The sequence below is a fragment of the Pan paniscus genome, chromosome 15, assembly GCF_029289425.2.
Source record: "Pan paniscus chromosome 15, NHGRI_mPanPan1-v2.0_pri, whole genome shotgun sequence".
Classification (NCBI taxonomy): Eukaryota; Metazoa; Chordata; class Mammalia; order Primates; family Hominidae; genus Pan; species Pan paniscus.
In genome coordinates this window covers 51,358,538-51,376,046 of record NC_073264.2, presented here as the reverse complement: position 1 = coordinate 51,376,046, position 17,509 = coordinate 51,358,538, and the positions used below count along the sequence as shown (strand labels likewise).

The 17,509-nt window shown below is 41.8% G+C and overlaps 1 protein-coding gene across 1 annotated transcript in view; it reads left to right on the top strand.

Annotated features, from left to right (window-relative positions):
* Positions 1-4,684: 4,684 nt before the first annotated feature.
* SOS2 (SOS Ras/Rho guanine nucleotide exchange factor 2) overlaps positions 4,685-17,509 on the top strand; it is a 113,059-nt gene continuing 100,234 nt past the window's right edge. The window contains 1 exon segment of the mRNA XM_034937515.3: positions 4,685-5,100. Within this exon segment, the coding sequence (XP_034793406.2) occupies positions 5,014-5,100 (87 nt within the window). The 5' untranslated portion in view covers positions 4,685-5,013.

The window sequence follows — 17,509 nt, the reverse complement described above, 5'->3', positions numbered from 1 at the left end:
CGTGAGCCACCACGCCCAGCCTAATTTTTTATTTTTTAACACTTGAAGCAAAAGTTTATAGTTAGACTGGAAATTTTTCATTAAAAATAACTCTTTAATTAGTGTTTTGAATAAGTACCATTTTTATGTGGTTGCAACTTCAAAAGTCACAATAAGGGGTCTAGACAGAGTTGGCTGACACCTATAATCTTACTACTTTGGTAGGCCAAGGAGGGAGGCTCTCTTGAGCCCAGGTGTTTTTAGACCAGTCTGGGCAACATAGCAAGATCCCCATCTCAACAACAACAAAAGTCAAAAAAGGTACACGGTGAAAAATCTCCCTTTCATCTCCAGCCACCGAGTTTTCGTCCCTGTGGCAACAAAAATCTTTGTAGCCTTGCTGATATGGTTTGGCTGTGTCCGCACCGAAATCTCATCTTGAATTGTAGTTCCTATAATCCCCAAGTGTCATGGGAGGGACCCAGTAGGATGTGATTGAATCATGGGGGCGATTACTCCCATGCTGCAGTTCTCATGATAGTGAGTTCTCACAAAATCTGATGGTTTTATAAGGGCCTTTTCCCACTTTTGCTCAGCACTTCTCCTTGCTGCCGCTATGTGAAGAAGGACATGTTTGCTTCCCCTTCCACCATGATTGTAAAGTTTCCTGAGGCCTCCCCAGCCCTGTGGAATTGTGAGTTGTTTAAACCTCTTTCCTTTATAAATTACCCAGTATTGGGTATGTCTTTATTGGCAGCGTGAGAACAGACCAATACGGTAAATGCAGAGAAATTATTTGAGTCAAATGCTTATATAATAAAATACTGCATTCCTTATATATATATATGAGGAACCATACTTGCAGTACTATACATCCTGCACTTTTCATTTTGCAGCATATCTTAGATAATGTTCCACAGAGGCCTGGTTATTTTTAAATAACTTTATAGGTTCCACTGTATGGATTTACTATTATTTATTGAACTAGTCCCCTATTCCTACTGATGATTATTTAAACTGCTTATTTCTAGGGCGTTTTTTGTTTTGTTTTACTTCTGGTATAATAAACAACACTGCAATGAATAACCTTGTCTCTAAGTGACTTCATATAAGAGCAAGTATATCTACAGGACATATTCCTAGAATTTGCTAGGTCAAAGAGAAACTTTGATATTATCTAGTTCCCCTTGACAGAAGTTGAAACAATTTATAGTCCTAATACACTTACAATATATTAGAATGCTTGTTTCCTCATATCTTCACCATCATAGTGTGTAATCAAACTTTTTCATCTGTGCTATTCTAATAGGTGAAAAATGATAACAGTATAACCCCCAAAAGAGGATTATCTTTTTCTCCACATCCTCAACAGCATTTGTTATTACCTGTCTTTTGGATATAGGCCATTTTAACTGGGGTGAGATGATATCTTATTGTAGTTTTGATCTGCATTTCTCTAATGATCAATGATGTTGAGCACCTTGTCATATCCCATTTGCCATTTGTATGTCTTCTTTTTTCTTTTTTTGTTTTAAATTTTTTAAAAAGTTTTTTTATAGAGATGGGGTCTCATTATGTTGCCCAGGCTCGTCTTCAATTCCTGGGCTCAAGGGATCCTCCTGCCTCGGCCTCCCAAAGTGCTGGGATTACAGGTGTTGAGCCACTGTGCCTGGCCCCTTTGTTTTTCTTATTGAATTTTAGCCTTTTAATTTGTAGGAGCTCTTTTATATTTTACTGAAATTAACTACAAAAATGAATTGCACCAGCTTGGGCAACATGGTGAGACCCTGTCTCTACCAAAAATACAAAAAATTAGCCAGGCATGGTAACACGTGCCTGTGATTCCAGCTACTCGGGAGGCTGAAGTGGGAGGATCACTTGAGCCCAGGAGGCGGAGGTTGCAGTGACCCAAGATCATGCCACTGCAATCCAGCCTGAGTTAGAGTAAGACCCCATCTCAAACAAACAAACAAACAAAAAACCCACAAAAATGAGTTGCTGCTATTTTTTCCAGTTTGTCATTTTCCTTTTGGCTTATCTGGTGATTTTTTTTGCCCTTTTTTTTTTTTTTTTAAAGAGACAGGGTCTTACTGTGTTGCCCAGGCTGGTCTTCAACTCCTGGCCTCAAGCTATGCTTCTACCTCGGCCACTGGAGTTGTTGGGATTACAGGCATGTACCACCATGCCCGGCTCATACATTTATAAAAATTGAATTTATCAGTGTTTTAGATCTTGTGTCACAGTGAAAGTGTCTTTTTCTGTTCTGAGGTTATAAATGAATCATTGTATGGTTTTATTGTTTACATTTAAATCTTGACATATCTGGAGTTTTTGCTAGTGTATTGTATAGGGTATGGATCCAACATTTTTTCTAGATAGCCCATTTGTCTGAATGAGAAACTTTTTTTTTTTTTGAGACGGAGTCTTGCTCTTGTTGCCCAGGCTAGAGTGCAATGGCGTGATCTAGCTCACCACAACCTCCACCTCCCGGGTTCAAGCGATTCTCCTGACTCAGCCTCCTGTGTAGCTAAGAATTACAGGCATGCGCCACCTTGCCCAGCTAGTTTTGTATTTTTAGTAGAGAGGGGGTTTTTCCATGTTGGTCAGGCTGGTCTCAAACTCCCGACCTCAGGTGATCCACCCGTCTCGGCCTCCCAAAGTGCTGGAATTACAGGTGTGAGCCACCTCGCCGGGCCCTGAATGGGAAACTTTTTACTGCTGTCATTCTTGGACTATCCTCCACATGCACGTGGTTCATATTTCTGTTTGCTCAGCCCAGACATCAGAACTCAGATGCCTGTAGAGACTAGGCAAGTTACATAAAAGGGTGAAGAGTGCCAGGTGGGAAGTATAGCCAACTGGAAATGGATGGCATATTTTTATAAAGAGGGCAGCCACTACCCGGTGCCTGCTGATTACTCTCTTGCACGAATGCAGTAGGTCCCAGTGTTGCCAGATCTTTGTCAAGAGAAGCTGAAAATATACATTTTTATATGAAGCCTCTTGATTTTAAAATGTTAACAATTAAATTTAAATACAGCCTTAGCTAAACAAAATATGTCTTCAGGCCTGACTTGGCCCAGAAAAGCCTTCTGATATTCCTAGCCAAGAATGAGATTTCTAACAAGTTTACTCTCCTATGAGTAAAGAGAACATACATGGTCTAGTAGTTTGACAGCACAGTAGTTTATAGCTGGAGTCTGGGAACAGGAGAGAAAAGTAAGGACCCTCTATATAAGCCAAAGTATTCGCTCTCACAGACTGAAACATTAATGGGAGAAATACAAGCATTTTACCATCCCACCTTTTATCCCAAGTACATGTGAATGGATACGGCCATTTATTAGAGGATGTTCTTGATTTAGTGGATAAGAAAAATAATCTTATTTTCCAACTCTGCCATTCTGATTTTGCCCAAATGAAAAAGTGGTGCATGTTTTGGGGAGAATAATTGCTCAGCTACTGATGCCGGAACTGAATTGTAGTACTGACTTATTTTTTGTACCCTGTTCGTCTTTTCCCTTTCTCACTGCTGGTGGCTAGGGACGGGGAGTAAAATATCTTCTTTACAACCTGTTAAAAGTAATGTGCTCAGCCTCTTTAGCGGGATGAAATTTGTGGTAATGATAAAGTTACCAGAGCCTATGCCTCTTTGGATTGAAAAGCTTGTCAGGATCTTTTCTGGGTTGCTAATGAGTGTTTCCTAGACGCCGATCCAGGTTTTGTAGGACCTGAAGCCTACACAATTTGGATGACACGATTAAGAAAACAATTCGAAAATATCTTTTGAAAGTTTTGTAAAAACGATATGATTTTGTGAACGCACAGGGGCCCGTGCAAGTGAAGGACCTTTCAATTCAAGCTTGATCAACGTCACTGTCATCTGCCCCTTCTGACCCTACCACCAGGCTAAGGGCTTTCCACGCCTCATCTCTCGGTCCCCACACCATCACCCTAAGAAATAGTTACTATATCTCTAACGATATATTATATATAGTACATACTTTGTGTAAACATACGGTACTCATGAAAACAAGCCACGTAGAGCACAAATACGTTAAATATCCTGTCCAGCCCGAATGCCCCTTTCTCTCCACGTCCCTATACAGCCTCCCACGACGGTAGTCCTGGGGCTCCAGCGCTACAAGAGTGGCACCGAGTCCGGATTGTCTTAAGCAGGTCGAGAGGAGGGAGCATATGGGTAAAAAGCAGTCAAACTGAAGAGTCTGGAGCGGCCCCCAGCACAGTCTCGGGAAAAGCGGACTCCCCTGGGGCCCCAGGCCCCGCACCCCCGCGCCGGACTGGCGCCTCTGCCTGCTCCGCGGCGCGCATGCTCCGTGTTAGGCCTCTTGGGCTATTCGGGATAATGAGCGCCGGGCCGAGGGGGCGGGCCGAGCCTCGGCTGCTGGGACCTAGGGCTCAGCGGCGACCCCAAGGCACTCTGCGCTGCTGCTAAAGGGGGAGCAGCGGCGGCGGCCAGCGCTGTGCGCGCCATAGCGAGGCTCGCTCGCCCGAAGCGCACTCCGGGTCGGTCCCCAGAGCTCTGTGGAGGTGACTCGAGTGGGCAGGGCCGGGCGGCGCTGTCGGCTGGGAGGGCGGGGAGGAGGCGATGAGGTGACGAGCAGCCGCCGCCGCCGCCGCTCACCGCCCGCCGCGGCCGTAGCGGGAGTCGGGGCGGGGCTGGGCCAGCTGTACCCCTGCCGGGCCGCGAACCCAGACAAAGGAGGAGGAGCCGCCCCAGAAGCGGGCCAGCGCCGCCGGGAAAGGAGGTCGCCGCCCGGGGTCGCCCGGGCTCGCGGGTCGCCGCGCTTCCTCTGCGGGCGCTGCGGGAGGCGAGGGCCGCCTCGGCGGAGGAAGCCGACCCCGGGGTCTCCGCCAGCCCGCCGGCGCCGCCTCCGAGCCGCCTCGGCCGTAGCCTCGGCCCGGGCGGGAGGCGGCGGCCGCCGGCGAGGCGAGGCGGCCCGCGCCCTGCCTGTCAGGCCACCGGCCCGACCCGCGGGCTGCCCCCGATGCGGAGGCGCTGTCGCCGGGGCCATGCAGCAGGCGCCGCAGCCTTACGAGTTCTTCAGCGAGGAGAACAGTCCGAAATGGCGGGGACTGTTGGTCTCGGCCCTGCGGAAGGTCAGTGCTAGGGCCGGGGCGGCCGGCGGGTGGCCCGTGGCCCCCCGAGCTTCTAACGGGGAGCAGGTCGTCCCTCCCACAGGGCTCGAGTCCCCAGGGCCGAGCCGTTTCTCGTTGGCTGGCGATGGGGGGCTCACAATTGCCTGTTGCATTCTGAAGGACGTTTCTCAAGTTTTTTTTTTTTTTTTGCCTGGTCCCGGAAGGAAGGTTTTGTTATGATCATAAAACTGGATTTCATGTTGCAGTCATTTCGTCAGGCAACTTCCGCCGTTGACCAATTTGTTGTCCTCAGGCTGGAATCGGGCAAGAGAAAGTCCCGCTGGTATTTAGACAGTTTCTAAAACAAAAGCACATTTTCAGGCCGGGTAATTACTTTTAATTAAGTTCTTTGGGAGTGTTCCCCCTAGGCGGTTTGCTTGTCAAGGGTATCCACTTATGAGGCAATGGTTTTTTGTAATATGGATGTTTCACATGTGTGAAATGTCAGTGAGTCATAATATTCTTATTCATTTTACAGTTCTCAAGGTAAATTTAAAGCGCCTTCCCAATTCCTGCAAACGGTGTCTTACCTGTTTACAAGAGATTACCCTTAGAAAATTTGGTCAGTGTCTTCAGTGTCTTCACGACCAAATTGCGATTTAGGACTTGAAATCATTTTAAGGAACAAAAAAGGGGCAACTCCTGCAAATCAGTCTTTCACGTTTGGGTGCATTGCTAGGGTGCATCTTTCCTGTAGATGGTGGCGGTCTTCCTCTGTGAATTTAGGTAGTAACCATACGATCATTTTTATAATAAATCCTTTTGTAAGATCAAGACATTTAAAGACTGTGAATAGGTGCGTGATCAGCTGTCATGCCTGTTGAGCAGGGGCTTGCTTTCTTTGCCGTTAATGCAAACTTAGTCTCTTCTGCCTTTTGTGCAAAATAACCAAGAATACATTCTAAAATAATAAGGAAAACATAAAGATTAATTTAAAAGACTATACTTGGAAAATGTATCCTCAGACATTAAATTTCTATAAATGAAAGGAAGTAGTGTATTTTAAAGTTAAAGACATTTTCCTCATGCGATGAGAGTTGCAGATTTTCCATTATTTTCATAATTCTTACAAGGAAGTATTGCTTTCCTCAGGGCAAACACTAAGTCGTATCTTTTTAAAGAACCTGGCAGAAATGACTAATGGCAGCTAGACAGTTATTCCATTGGTATACCAAGTGCTAAAGTATTAAATTGACCTTACTTCCATGTGCAGCCCAATTCTGTAAGGAGAGGGAAAGAAATGAAAAGTGTGCTGAGTGGTGATAATGAACTCTGGCCTGAATTAAAAGCAAAGGGGGAAATGCCTAGGTAGTAATTAGCCCTTTGACCACAGACAAGTGTGAGTGCAGTAATCAGGTAGGCCTATATTGTTGGCAATGTGACGCAGGTATATACCCATTTATAACTTTCTGGTAGCAAATAGTATTTGAGTGTGTGTTGCATAACTTGTTCAATAGGTAGCTTTGATTCTAATAATCCTTCATGTCCAGAAACAGATTTATGTTTTCTTTTTCTTCAAATAGAGACAGGGTTATGCTATGTTGCCCAGGCTGGTCTTGAACTTCTGGCCTCAGGCAGTCCGCCCACCTCTGCCTTCCAAACTGTTGGGATTACAGGCATAAACCACCTCGCACCAGACCCAGATTTTTTTTTTTTTTTCAAGTTAGGCTGGAGAAGCCAAGATTAGCATCCAATCCTAGTCCATTGCTTTGGTGCTATTACTTTGCATTTATATTGTGCTTGTTTTCCTGGAACTCAGGTGCCTTGTAGATACTATGTTATATTCCACAGTTCTAGTATGTTCTTTATGAAATAAATACATCTAATAAAATTTGGTCTTTTGAGGTGAATTCAGAAAACATTTTCTATTAACTTACTGTTGTGATAGAATTGAAGTACATTCGTATGGAAAATTTTTTTATATATTTGGAAAAATTTTGGTAAAAGTAATTAAGATTATGTCCACTTTTGTGGTATTTAGGACATTGCAACTTGTAGGTCTGTAGTGCCTGCTAAGAGCTGTAGCTCTTAGGGAGCTAAAGGTTCACTCTTTCTTTGCAGGAAGTTTTAAATTCTGGTATCCATCAGCCACCTTGTCTTTGTAAAATGAGAATTTCTACCATTTTGGGGGAGTCTCTGTCTTCACATTCAGAGCATCTAGAACTTGGCATCCTTCCTCTAGCTGACCAGATAGTTACAAAGACAACTAGGATTTGATTGGAATATCTCTCTCCTTCAATTGGTGTTGCCATTGTACATGTGGTGTATTCTAGCTTCATTGATTCACTTAACCGTTATTGAACACATTTTACATACTTGACATGATGCAGGATCCTAAGAGTACAAAGTTAAAATAAAGGCCCCTCCAAAGATGTATACCATCTAAACCAAAAATTCTAAAATTTGAGGTTTTGGTTTATGTAAATGAGAGCGGTTCTGAGCTCAGAGTTCAGTAAAGGATATTTGTGTGTCTGTGAAAGCAGCAATGTAGCTTACTTGGCTCAGTCAGTTTAGTCCACTTGGACATCTTGGTGGAACCTCCAAAACTGTTAGAACGTAATTTTCAGAAAGGTAAAGTCATCACTTCCATGCAAATGTAAATGAACATGTATCAATTATTTTGATTCAGCCCATTAATGAGGGAACTAGTAAGATGTTAAAGTCACTTAATATGAAAATTTGAGGAGGTATTTATAGGCAATTTAATAAGGGAATATTAAGACTGTTGGGTTACATACAGAATTAGTTAATACCCTACAAGAAACATAAAAGAGTAGGCTTTGGGTTATCTTTTCCTCTGGCTAAAAATTACTTGCATCTCAGTGGGCGTGGTGGCTCACACCTGTAATCCAGCACTCTGGGAGGCTGAGGCGGGTGGATCAACTGAGTTTAGGAGTTCGTGACCAGCCTGGCCAGAATGGTGAAACCCCGTCTCTACTAAAAAATACCAAAAATTAGCTGGGTGTGGTGGTGTGTGCCTGTAATCCCAGCTACTCAGGAGGCTGAGGCAGGAGAATCACTTGAACCTGCTAGGCGGAGGTTGCAGTGAGCCGAGATGGCACCACTGCACTCCATCCTGGGCGACGGAGCGAGACTCCATCTCAAAAAAAAAAAAAAAATTACTTGCATCTCTATCTGCCGAAAAGCTGTAACTTAATCTTATAGATGTGTAAAATAGTCAGTAGAAATTAATAAAAGATTCAAGCATAGCACTGTACTGAAACACAGCCAGTATTCTTTTGCTTATTTTCCAGTTTTGGCTAGTTTTTATGAAAACTGGATATCTATGTCTATATCCATGTATATATCCATATATACCCATATATAGATCCATATATATATGTATTTGACAAAGTCACCATTGTCAACATTGAAAATTCGAGGGATTTTTAAAAAACCAATCTCAAGTATTCATTGCATTACATAGAAACACAGAGATGGGCTGGGCGCAGTGGCTCATGCCTGTAATCCCATTTGGGAGGCCAAGGCGGGCAGATTACCTGAGGTCAGGAGATCTAGACCATGCTGGCTAACACGGTGAAACCCCATCTCTACTAAAAATACACACACAAAGAAATTAGCCGGGCGTGGTGGCGGACACCTGTAGTCCCAGCTACTCGGGAGGCTGAGGCAGGAGAATGGCGTGAACCCAGAAGGTGGAGCTTGCAGTTGAGCCGAGATCGCGCCACTGCACTCCAGCCTGGGCGATGGAGTAAGACTCTGTCTCAAAAAAAAAAAAATACCAAAATTAGCCAAGTGTGGTGGTGCATGCCTGTGATCCCAGCTACTCGGGAGGCTGAGGCAGAGAATCTCTTGAACATGGGAGGCAGAGGTTACAGTGGGCTGAGATTGCACCACTGCACTCCAGCCTGGGCGACAGAGCGAGACTCTGTCTCAAAAAAAAAAAAAAAAAAAGAAAAGAAAAAGAAACACAGAGATAGACAAATAGATTTATGGAAAAATAATTTTGGGAATAGAAATGTGGTGTTCTTTAGCTTTTTGCTTGTTCTTAAACTTTTAAAATAGAACCTCACCTAGATCATTTAAAAACAGAGAGCTACAAAGCAGAGTGAAATGACACTACTAATGGATAATGCATGGATTGTTAACATTACTGCTAAATTATGTATCTTCCCTAAAAGAGCCTAGAACATAATTGCCTTCACCACTGCGCCCCAAGATCATTGAAGCTATCGTGTTACTTGGGGAAAAAAGAGCTCGGTGTATATTTGTAAATGCAGTTTATTACCTGTGTCGTTGAAATCCCCTGGTACTATATGCATGTGTTATTTGATTATATGTTGAGATAAATCAGCATTCTTCATATGGGAAATATGCCTCAAAATCATTTTATCAGATTTTACAGTCCCTGATATTTATTTTGCAGATGTCTTTTCTGTAAGGTGTTTTTCACCAGGCTAGCCATAGAAAAGAATATGGCTGTTTTCTTGCCAGCTGTAGTTATAAATGTCAGAGAAAGCTAGAAAGAATTGGTTGAATTACTTTGTTCCTGAGTCCAATTAGATTCAGGTTAAATATCGACCTCCCCACCCTGTGACAATTTGCTCTTAGATATCTAAAAGGCAAGAGGTGTGAGAGAATGTCTGGGTTAATTAATAGCAGTCTACGGCAAGGAAAAAGATCGGTAGGGGCTTTGATTTAAAAATGGTTTTGTGAAGTTCTACTGAGATCCTAGTGTTTCTGCGTTTGTACAAATGTCTCTTGGAAGTTTGTTTTAGAAGATGGCACTGGATCTTTCCTGAGGCCCACAGGAAAAGTACAGGGTGATCTGAGAAAATATAACTGGTGTCATTGATATATGAGAGTCAAAGAAGACTTTAAGCAAGCAACATTTGTGCTTCTTTCTGGATTATATATTCAAATATAGTAATATTACTGTCTCCAGGCTGGTCTTGAACTCCTGGGCTCAAGCGATCCTCCCACCTTGGCCTCCAGAAATGCTGGGATTACAGGTGTAAGCTACCTCGCCTGGCTGCAGACACTGTTCTTGATATGGAAGATGTAGCAGAGCCCCTGCTGTTATAAAGCTTGTGTTCTAAGTGGCTGTGGCAGAGAGAAAGACAATAAGGAAGTAAACAATTATCTGAAAGATCAGTAGAATTAACAAGAAAAAAAAAGGGCGGGGGGGAAGGATTTGAGGCTGAGGGGAAAGTAAGAACATGATTTGTTTGTTTGTTTGTTTTGAATAGGTCTCAGATTCTGAATTTAATGACTTATTTTAAAAAACACGAAGAATAAGTGGATGAAGCTAGTATGGTAGACTGTAGGTACACTGAGTTAAGGTCTCTGCCTGAGAATAGGAAGTCCTGTTGGGTTCTCATTTACATAGCAAAGTAATTAGATTAACTTGATCAGAATTGCTTTTTGAAAAGATTACTTCAAGTCAAAGCCAAAAACTAATAAGAGATCCTGTGATTTTTGTGACATGAGCCTGTTCTGGAATTCCTAAAGCCGCTGAATGTAACAGTAGAACTCGAGGGAGTCATTTGGAATTATTCCAAACTAATAATGACCCAAACTGACCCGAAGAGTTCAGCCAGAACTAGATGAGCGGTAGGAATGTACTTTAACTTGCTGTACTTGGCTCCCTGTCAGCAATGATTAAGTAGCCTTCTATTTTTGGTTTAATTTTGGTATGGTATATTTGGAGCAATAATATTCCATTAAAGTGTTTTATGCTGAGTATTCAAAGCATTACCTGTGTTACCACTTGACATAAATCAACTATATGTCTTTTGTATTAACCGTGGACTCTCTTTCAAGAGAACAGTAGTTTGATTATATCCTGCATATTTGAATCAAAAGGAATTTTAATGTAACTAGTGGATTTAGCATTATCTCATGTTAAAAATTAACAACCAAAAATTACTTTCTTCCATGGGCCAGGTGCAGTAGCTCATGCCTGTAATCCTAGTACTTTGGGAGGCTGAGATGGGAGGATTGCTTGAGGCCAGGAGTTCAAGACCAACCTGGCCAACATAGCGAGACCCCATGTCCATAAAAAATTATTTTCTTCTTTTACATAAGAATATATGCTAGTACAAAGTTTTTTCAAATGGATAAAGTATTACACATTCACATTTTAACATGTAGAAGTGAAGCAACAAGATGAAAATAATACCAAGATCTAGATATAAGGACTAGTATTAGCTCTTCTAAGTAAAGTTTTCTGTACTCCAGTTTTCTTCTTCCTTAGGTCATTTTGTAAACTCAAACACTATTTCTCTCTCTCTCTCTTTTTTTTTTTTTTTTTTTTTGACAGGGTTTTGCTCTGCTACGCAGGCTGGAGTACAGTGGCATGATCATAGCTCACTGCAGCCTCCAACTCCTGGGCTCAAATGATCCTCCCACTATAGCCTCCTGAGTAGCTGGGACTACAGGCATGTGCCACTACACCCAGCTAATTTTCTTATTTTTTTGTGGAGACAAGGTCTTGCTATGTCCTCTGGCTGGTCTCAAATTCCTGGACTCAAGTGATCCTCCAGCCTTGGCCTCCCAAAGTTCTGGGATTACAGGAGTGAGCCACCTGCCTGCCAAAAACTACTTCTTACATACAAAGTATATTATAGTTCTTTCTTAATTGACCTATTAGCAGCATTTGACAGTTGATCTCTTCTTTTTTTGAAATCCTTTCTTCATTTGGCTTCCAGAAGAACATCAAGCTTTCAGGGATTTTTTTTCTCTGAATATTCCTTCTAGTTTCCCTTCCCTTGATTCCTCCTCATCTTTCTGTGACCACATCCTTCTGATCTCCCCAGAGCCCATTTATATATATATATGTGTGTGTATATGTGTGTGTGTGTATATATATATATATATATATATATATATTTTTTTTTTTTTTTTTTTTTTTTTTTTTCCTGAGACGGAGTCTTGCTCTGTCACCCAGGCTGGAGTGCAGTGGTGCGATCTTGGCTCACTGCAACCTCTGCCTTCCAGGCTCAACCAATTCTCCTGCCTCAGCCTCCCGAGTAGCTGGGATTACAGGTGTCCACCACCACGTCTGGTTAATTTTTTTTTTTTTTTTTTTGTATTTTTAGTAGAAATGGGGTTTCACCATGTTGGCCAGGCTGGCCTTGAACTCCTGACCTTGTGATCTGCCCACCTCGGCCCCCCAAGTGTTGGGATTACAGGCGTGAGCCACTGCGCCTGGCCAATTTTTAGACTTCTATTTCTATTAACACATACTCCTTTGGAGATGCCATCCTGCCTCATTGCTTCACGTATAATCTAAATCTGATAATTACCAAATTTACATTTCTGGTTCAGACCTCTTTCTTAAACATGAATGTTCAACTCTTTTTTTGAGACAGGGTCGCACTCTGTCACCCAGGATGGAGTGCAGTGGCAAGATCACAGCTCACTATAGCCTTAACCTCCCGGGCTCAAGTGATCCTCCCACCTCACCCCCCTGCCGCCCCCATATAGCTGGGACTACAGGTGTGTGCCACCACACCCAGCTAATTGTTTGTTTGTTTGTTTTAGATGGAGGCCCCCCTTTTTGCCAGGCTGGGGTGTAGTGGTGCAATCTTGGCTCACTGCAACCTCCACCACTCAGGTTCAAGTGATTCTCCTGCCTCAGCCTCCCGAGTAGCTGGGACTACAGGCGTGTGCCACCACGCCCAGCTAATTTTTTTTATTTTTAGTAGAGACGGGGTTTCACCATGTTGGCTAGGATGGTCTCAATCTGTTGACCTCATCATCTGCCCGCCCCGGCCTCCCAAAGTACTGGGATTACAGGGATGAGCCACCACGCCCAGGCCCAATTTTTAAAAAACTTTTTGTAGAGACAGGGTCTTACTGTGTTGCATAAACTGGTCTCCAACTCCTGGGCCCAAGCATTCCTCCTGCCTCAGCCTCCAAAGTGTTTGAGTTACAGGCATGAAGCACCACACCCGGCCAACTTTTTACTTGATATTTCCACAGAGGCATCTCAACCAACACTGTATCCTTTTCTTCCCCCGCAAACTTGTTTCTTTTGTAGTGGTTAACATATCAATAAATGGCTACTCCATCCTTCCAGTTGCTCAAACTAAAAATCCTAAGTTATTCTTGAATATTGTCTTTTTTTATACCACACATCTAATTTGTCAGCACATCCTTTTAGCTCTACTTCAAACTATAACTATATTTAGTTACTGTTTTATACTTTTTGACTTTTACCACCTGGAACCAAGTCATCATCACCAATCTCCTGGAATATTGAAATATCTTTTCAACTGGTCTCTGATCATCTGCTCTTGTCCTGTTTAGTTTCTTTTTCTCCCCAAACACAAAGAGATAAGTGAGATCGTTTCACTCCTTTGTTCAAAACCCTCTCAGTGCTTCTCAGAATAAAAGTCAAAAAAGTCCTCCCAAAGGTTTACTAGGCCCTCTGCAGTCTAGGGCTGCCCCACCTCCCGCTTTTACCTCTCTGACCTCTTTAATATTGTCCCTTGTTTGTTCTGCTTCTGCCCCATACTGGCTTTCTTGTTTCTATAACGTAGACATGTTTTAGTCTTAGGACTTTTGTACTTGCTGAATTTTCTACCTGAAACACCCTTCCCTCAGATAATCACGTGGCTGGCCCTTTTACCTCCTTTAGGTCTTTATAGTCAGACATCATTTTCTTGGAGAGATTTTCTCTTACAGCCTATCTAAAACTGCTACATCCTCCTGCTTCCCAGACAGTCCCACATCAGTGTTCACAGTATTTTTTCCCATAAACCTGTATCTCCAATATAAATGATGTATCCAGTTCTCAAGCCAGAAACCTAGTCATCATTCTTCTCCTCTTTCTCATGCCAGGCTAACATGTATTCATCACTGAATCTACTTGATTCTTTCTCCTAAATTAGGAGTTTTCTAACTTTTTTTGCTGTGTATCCCCAAAAGAATTTTGAAAAACTTGCACATTTTTATGCTGACATCTAGAAATTTTCATTTTACATTTAAATAGTTGCAGTAGATGTAATTTCATATGTGTTATAAATACTGATGTTTTAAGGAAAAACAGTTCCATCAGTCTTTTAAATGTGCTGAATGGAATTTAAATACCAAAATAATTTGATATCCACCATCATTTTTTAAAAATACACATGAAAAGTGTGTCTTTAAAAGTTGGAAATTTTACATTGTCCTTTTTTTCTCTGTGAACTTTTTTCATTATATTTCCCCTACATAATTCTAATATAATATTTTTAGATTTAAGCCTTTAATCGCACTTTTTTATTTATACTTCTTTACAACAACAAAAAAGTCTACATATTGAATTTAAAAGGATTTTCCCTACAACCGTAGAGCTTTAAAACCTGTCTTTTGAACTGAATTATTATTATTATTATTATTATTAAAGTCTCATTCTGTCACCCAGGCTGGAGTACAGTGGCATGATCATGGCTCACTGCAGCTTCAACCTCCCAGGCTCAAGCGATCCTCCCATTTCAGCCTCATGAGTAGCTAGGACTGCAGGCACATGCCACCACACTTGGCTAATTTTTTAAAAATCTTAAAGATGCTTTCTTTTTATTTTCATGGGCCTGTCCCCTCAGGAGGATGTATTTTTCGACTAGGCTAGAGGATGGAAGAGGCAAGATACTTAAATGAAAATATTTGTAATTATCTCTTTGTTTAGTGTCTAGGATTTATTTATTGCACTTCAGAGCAACATGTATCCTATAGAGAATTTCAAGATAAGTGAGAGATCTGCCTTTCTTAGTAAAATGAGAGGGCAACTGTGAAAAGAGGTATAAAAGGAGACCCTGCTTTACTCACTGTGTGCAGGCACCTTGTCAGGCAGATCTTCTTTAGGAAAGAGTACATATGGCTGTTTAGAAAGTGTCCTGACAGACGTGGGTGTTTGGCCTGGGAATTTATTAAACATAAGTGAGTGAAACAAATTTAATAGTGATCTTTTCTCAGTTCACAGGGGAAAAAAAGCAATTATTTTTTCAATTTTATTTTTCTTCCATAAATTAGAAAAAAAAACCTTTGTTGTCTGCTGCAATTTACTTGCTAGTGAGTAGTGAAAGATTGTAAAATAAATGAACGAATGATCATGGAGGTTTTAAAGGGAAAATGGCTTTTAATACTTTTTGGTTTTTTTCTTAGAAACATGTTCCTGTAGTTTGATTTTAAGTTTTAAAGTCATTACTAGCATTGTCCCTGCTGTGATAGAATATGAGTCTTAAAATTTCACGTTCTGCAAAGAACACTGATTTCCAAATGATCTGCCACTGGAACAAATTGGGAACCATTTTTCTAGCCTGTACTGTCTTGGGTTTACAAGCAAATGACCTGCCTTTATGGGAAGGTGCTTCTGGGTCATAGGCCATTCAAAGAAAACTTTGATGACAAAAATTTTTGCTTCAGCTAATCTTTTTTACATATTTGATTATATTATGGTAAGCTCTCACCTAATATTAAGTAGAAATAGCTTCTTGGCCTGTACTTATCTGCATTTTAAATAAACTTACATTGTGAAAGCCTGCTGAAAGTACCTAATTAAGAGCATGGACTCTGAGAATTATTAATGGACAGTGGGAGGAATAGAGAAACGTAAGAGAGGGAATTCCTTCATTTATAATGTTGTATGAGAACCAGGTCTCCAGATACATTTCCAGTGAAATGAAAACAAATTTTATGGAGTTTAAAATTTTTTCCAGTATCCAGATAATTTCAGTGAGGCCAAGAGATCTGTTTGCTGCTGTGAATCTATTTAACAAGTATTTACTGAGTGCTTTCTTTATGCAGGGTCTGTTTTTTTTTTTTTTTTTGAGATGGAGTCTCGCTCTGTCGCCCAGGCTGGAGTGCAGTGGCGCTATCTTGGCTCACTGCAAGCTCTGCCTCCCGGGTTCACGCCATTCTCCTTCCTCAGCCACCCTAGTAGTTGGGACTACAGGCGCCCGCCACCACGCCCAGCTAAGTTTTTTTTTTTTGTATTTTTAGTAGAGATGGGGTTTCACCATGTTAGCCAGGATGGTCTCGATCTCCTGACCTCGTGATCTGCCCGCTTCGGCCTCCCAAAGTGCTGGGATTACAGGCGTGAGCCACCGCGCCTGGCCCAATGCAGGGTCTGTTCTTTTAATGACATACTAGATTACCTGTATGCTAAGCATACAGGTGTAGGGCAATAGGAGGAGGAGACCAAAAACAAGAAATGGGAGCTGGTGTGGTAGTGCCCACCTGTAGTCCCAGTCACAAGGGAGGCTGAGGTGGAAGGATCACTTGAGCCCAGGAGTTTGAGGCTTAACAGTGAGTGGTGATCACACCACTGCACTCCAGCCTGGGTGACAGAGCAAGATTCTGTCTCCACACCTCTCCCCTGCCCCCCAAAAAACAAACGAGAAATGGTTCCTGATCTTAATGAGTTTAGAGTATGCAGCTGTGGTTTCAATTCTTGATTATACACTTTGATTAGAAAAATGTTGCCTTAGAATATTATATTTTAGAATTATTTTTTAAAACTTTATTGGGATGTAATTGATATAAAGTATATATTTACAGTACATATATTTACAATGTACAATTTGATGTTTTCAACAATGTGATAAGTTATATATACACAGTAAAACCATCCCAATAAAGCTAGTAGACATATCCTTCAGCCCCATAAATTTCCTCTTGACTGTAATTCTCCCTCCTATTTCTCCCCACTCTCAGGAGACATCCCAAGCCATCACTAATCTGTTTTCTGTCATTATCGATTGCATTTTCTAGAGTTTTATATTAATACTAATAGAATCATACAGTACATACTCTTTTTTTTCAATCTGGCTTCTTTCAGCATGATTATTTTAGATTCATTTATGTTGCATATATCAATAGTTCATTCCTTTTTATTGCTCAGTAGTGTATTCCATTGTGTAGATATACTGTGGCTTGTTTATCCATTCACTTATTTATGTACATTTAGTTTTTCAGATCTTGGCTATTCAAATAAAGCTGCTATGTATATTTGTGTACAAGTCTTTGTATGAAGATATGTTTCAATACAAAGAATGGAAATTGCTGGTAATTACCAAAGAGTGGTTGGATCGGATAGTAGGTGGATGCTTAACTTTTTTTTTTTTTTGAGACGAAATCTTGCTCTGTTGCCAGGCTGGAGAGCAGTGGTGCAATCCTGACTCACAGCAACCTCCGCTTCCCGGGTTCAAGTGATTCTCCTGCCTCAGCCTCCTGAGAAGCTGAGATTACAGGCACGCCCCACCACGCCCAGCTAATTTTTCTATTTTTAGTAGAGACAGGGTTTCACTGTATTGGCCAGGATGGTCTCAATCTCTTGACCTCATGATCCACTCGTCTCGGCCTCCCAAAGTGCTGGGATTATAGCCATGAGCCACCACGCCTGGCTGCTTAACTTTTTAAGAAA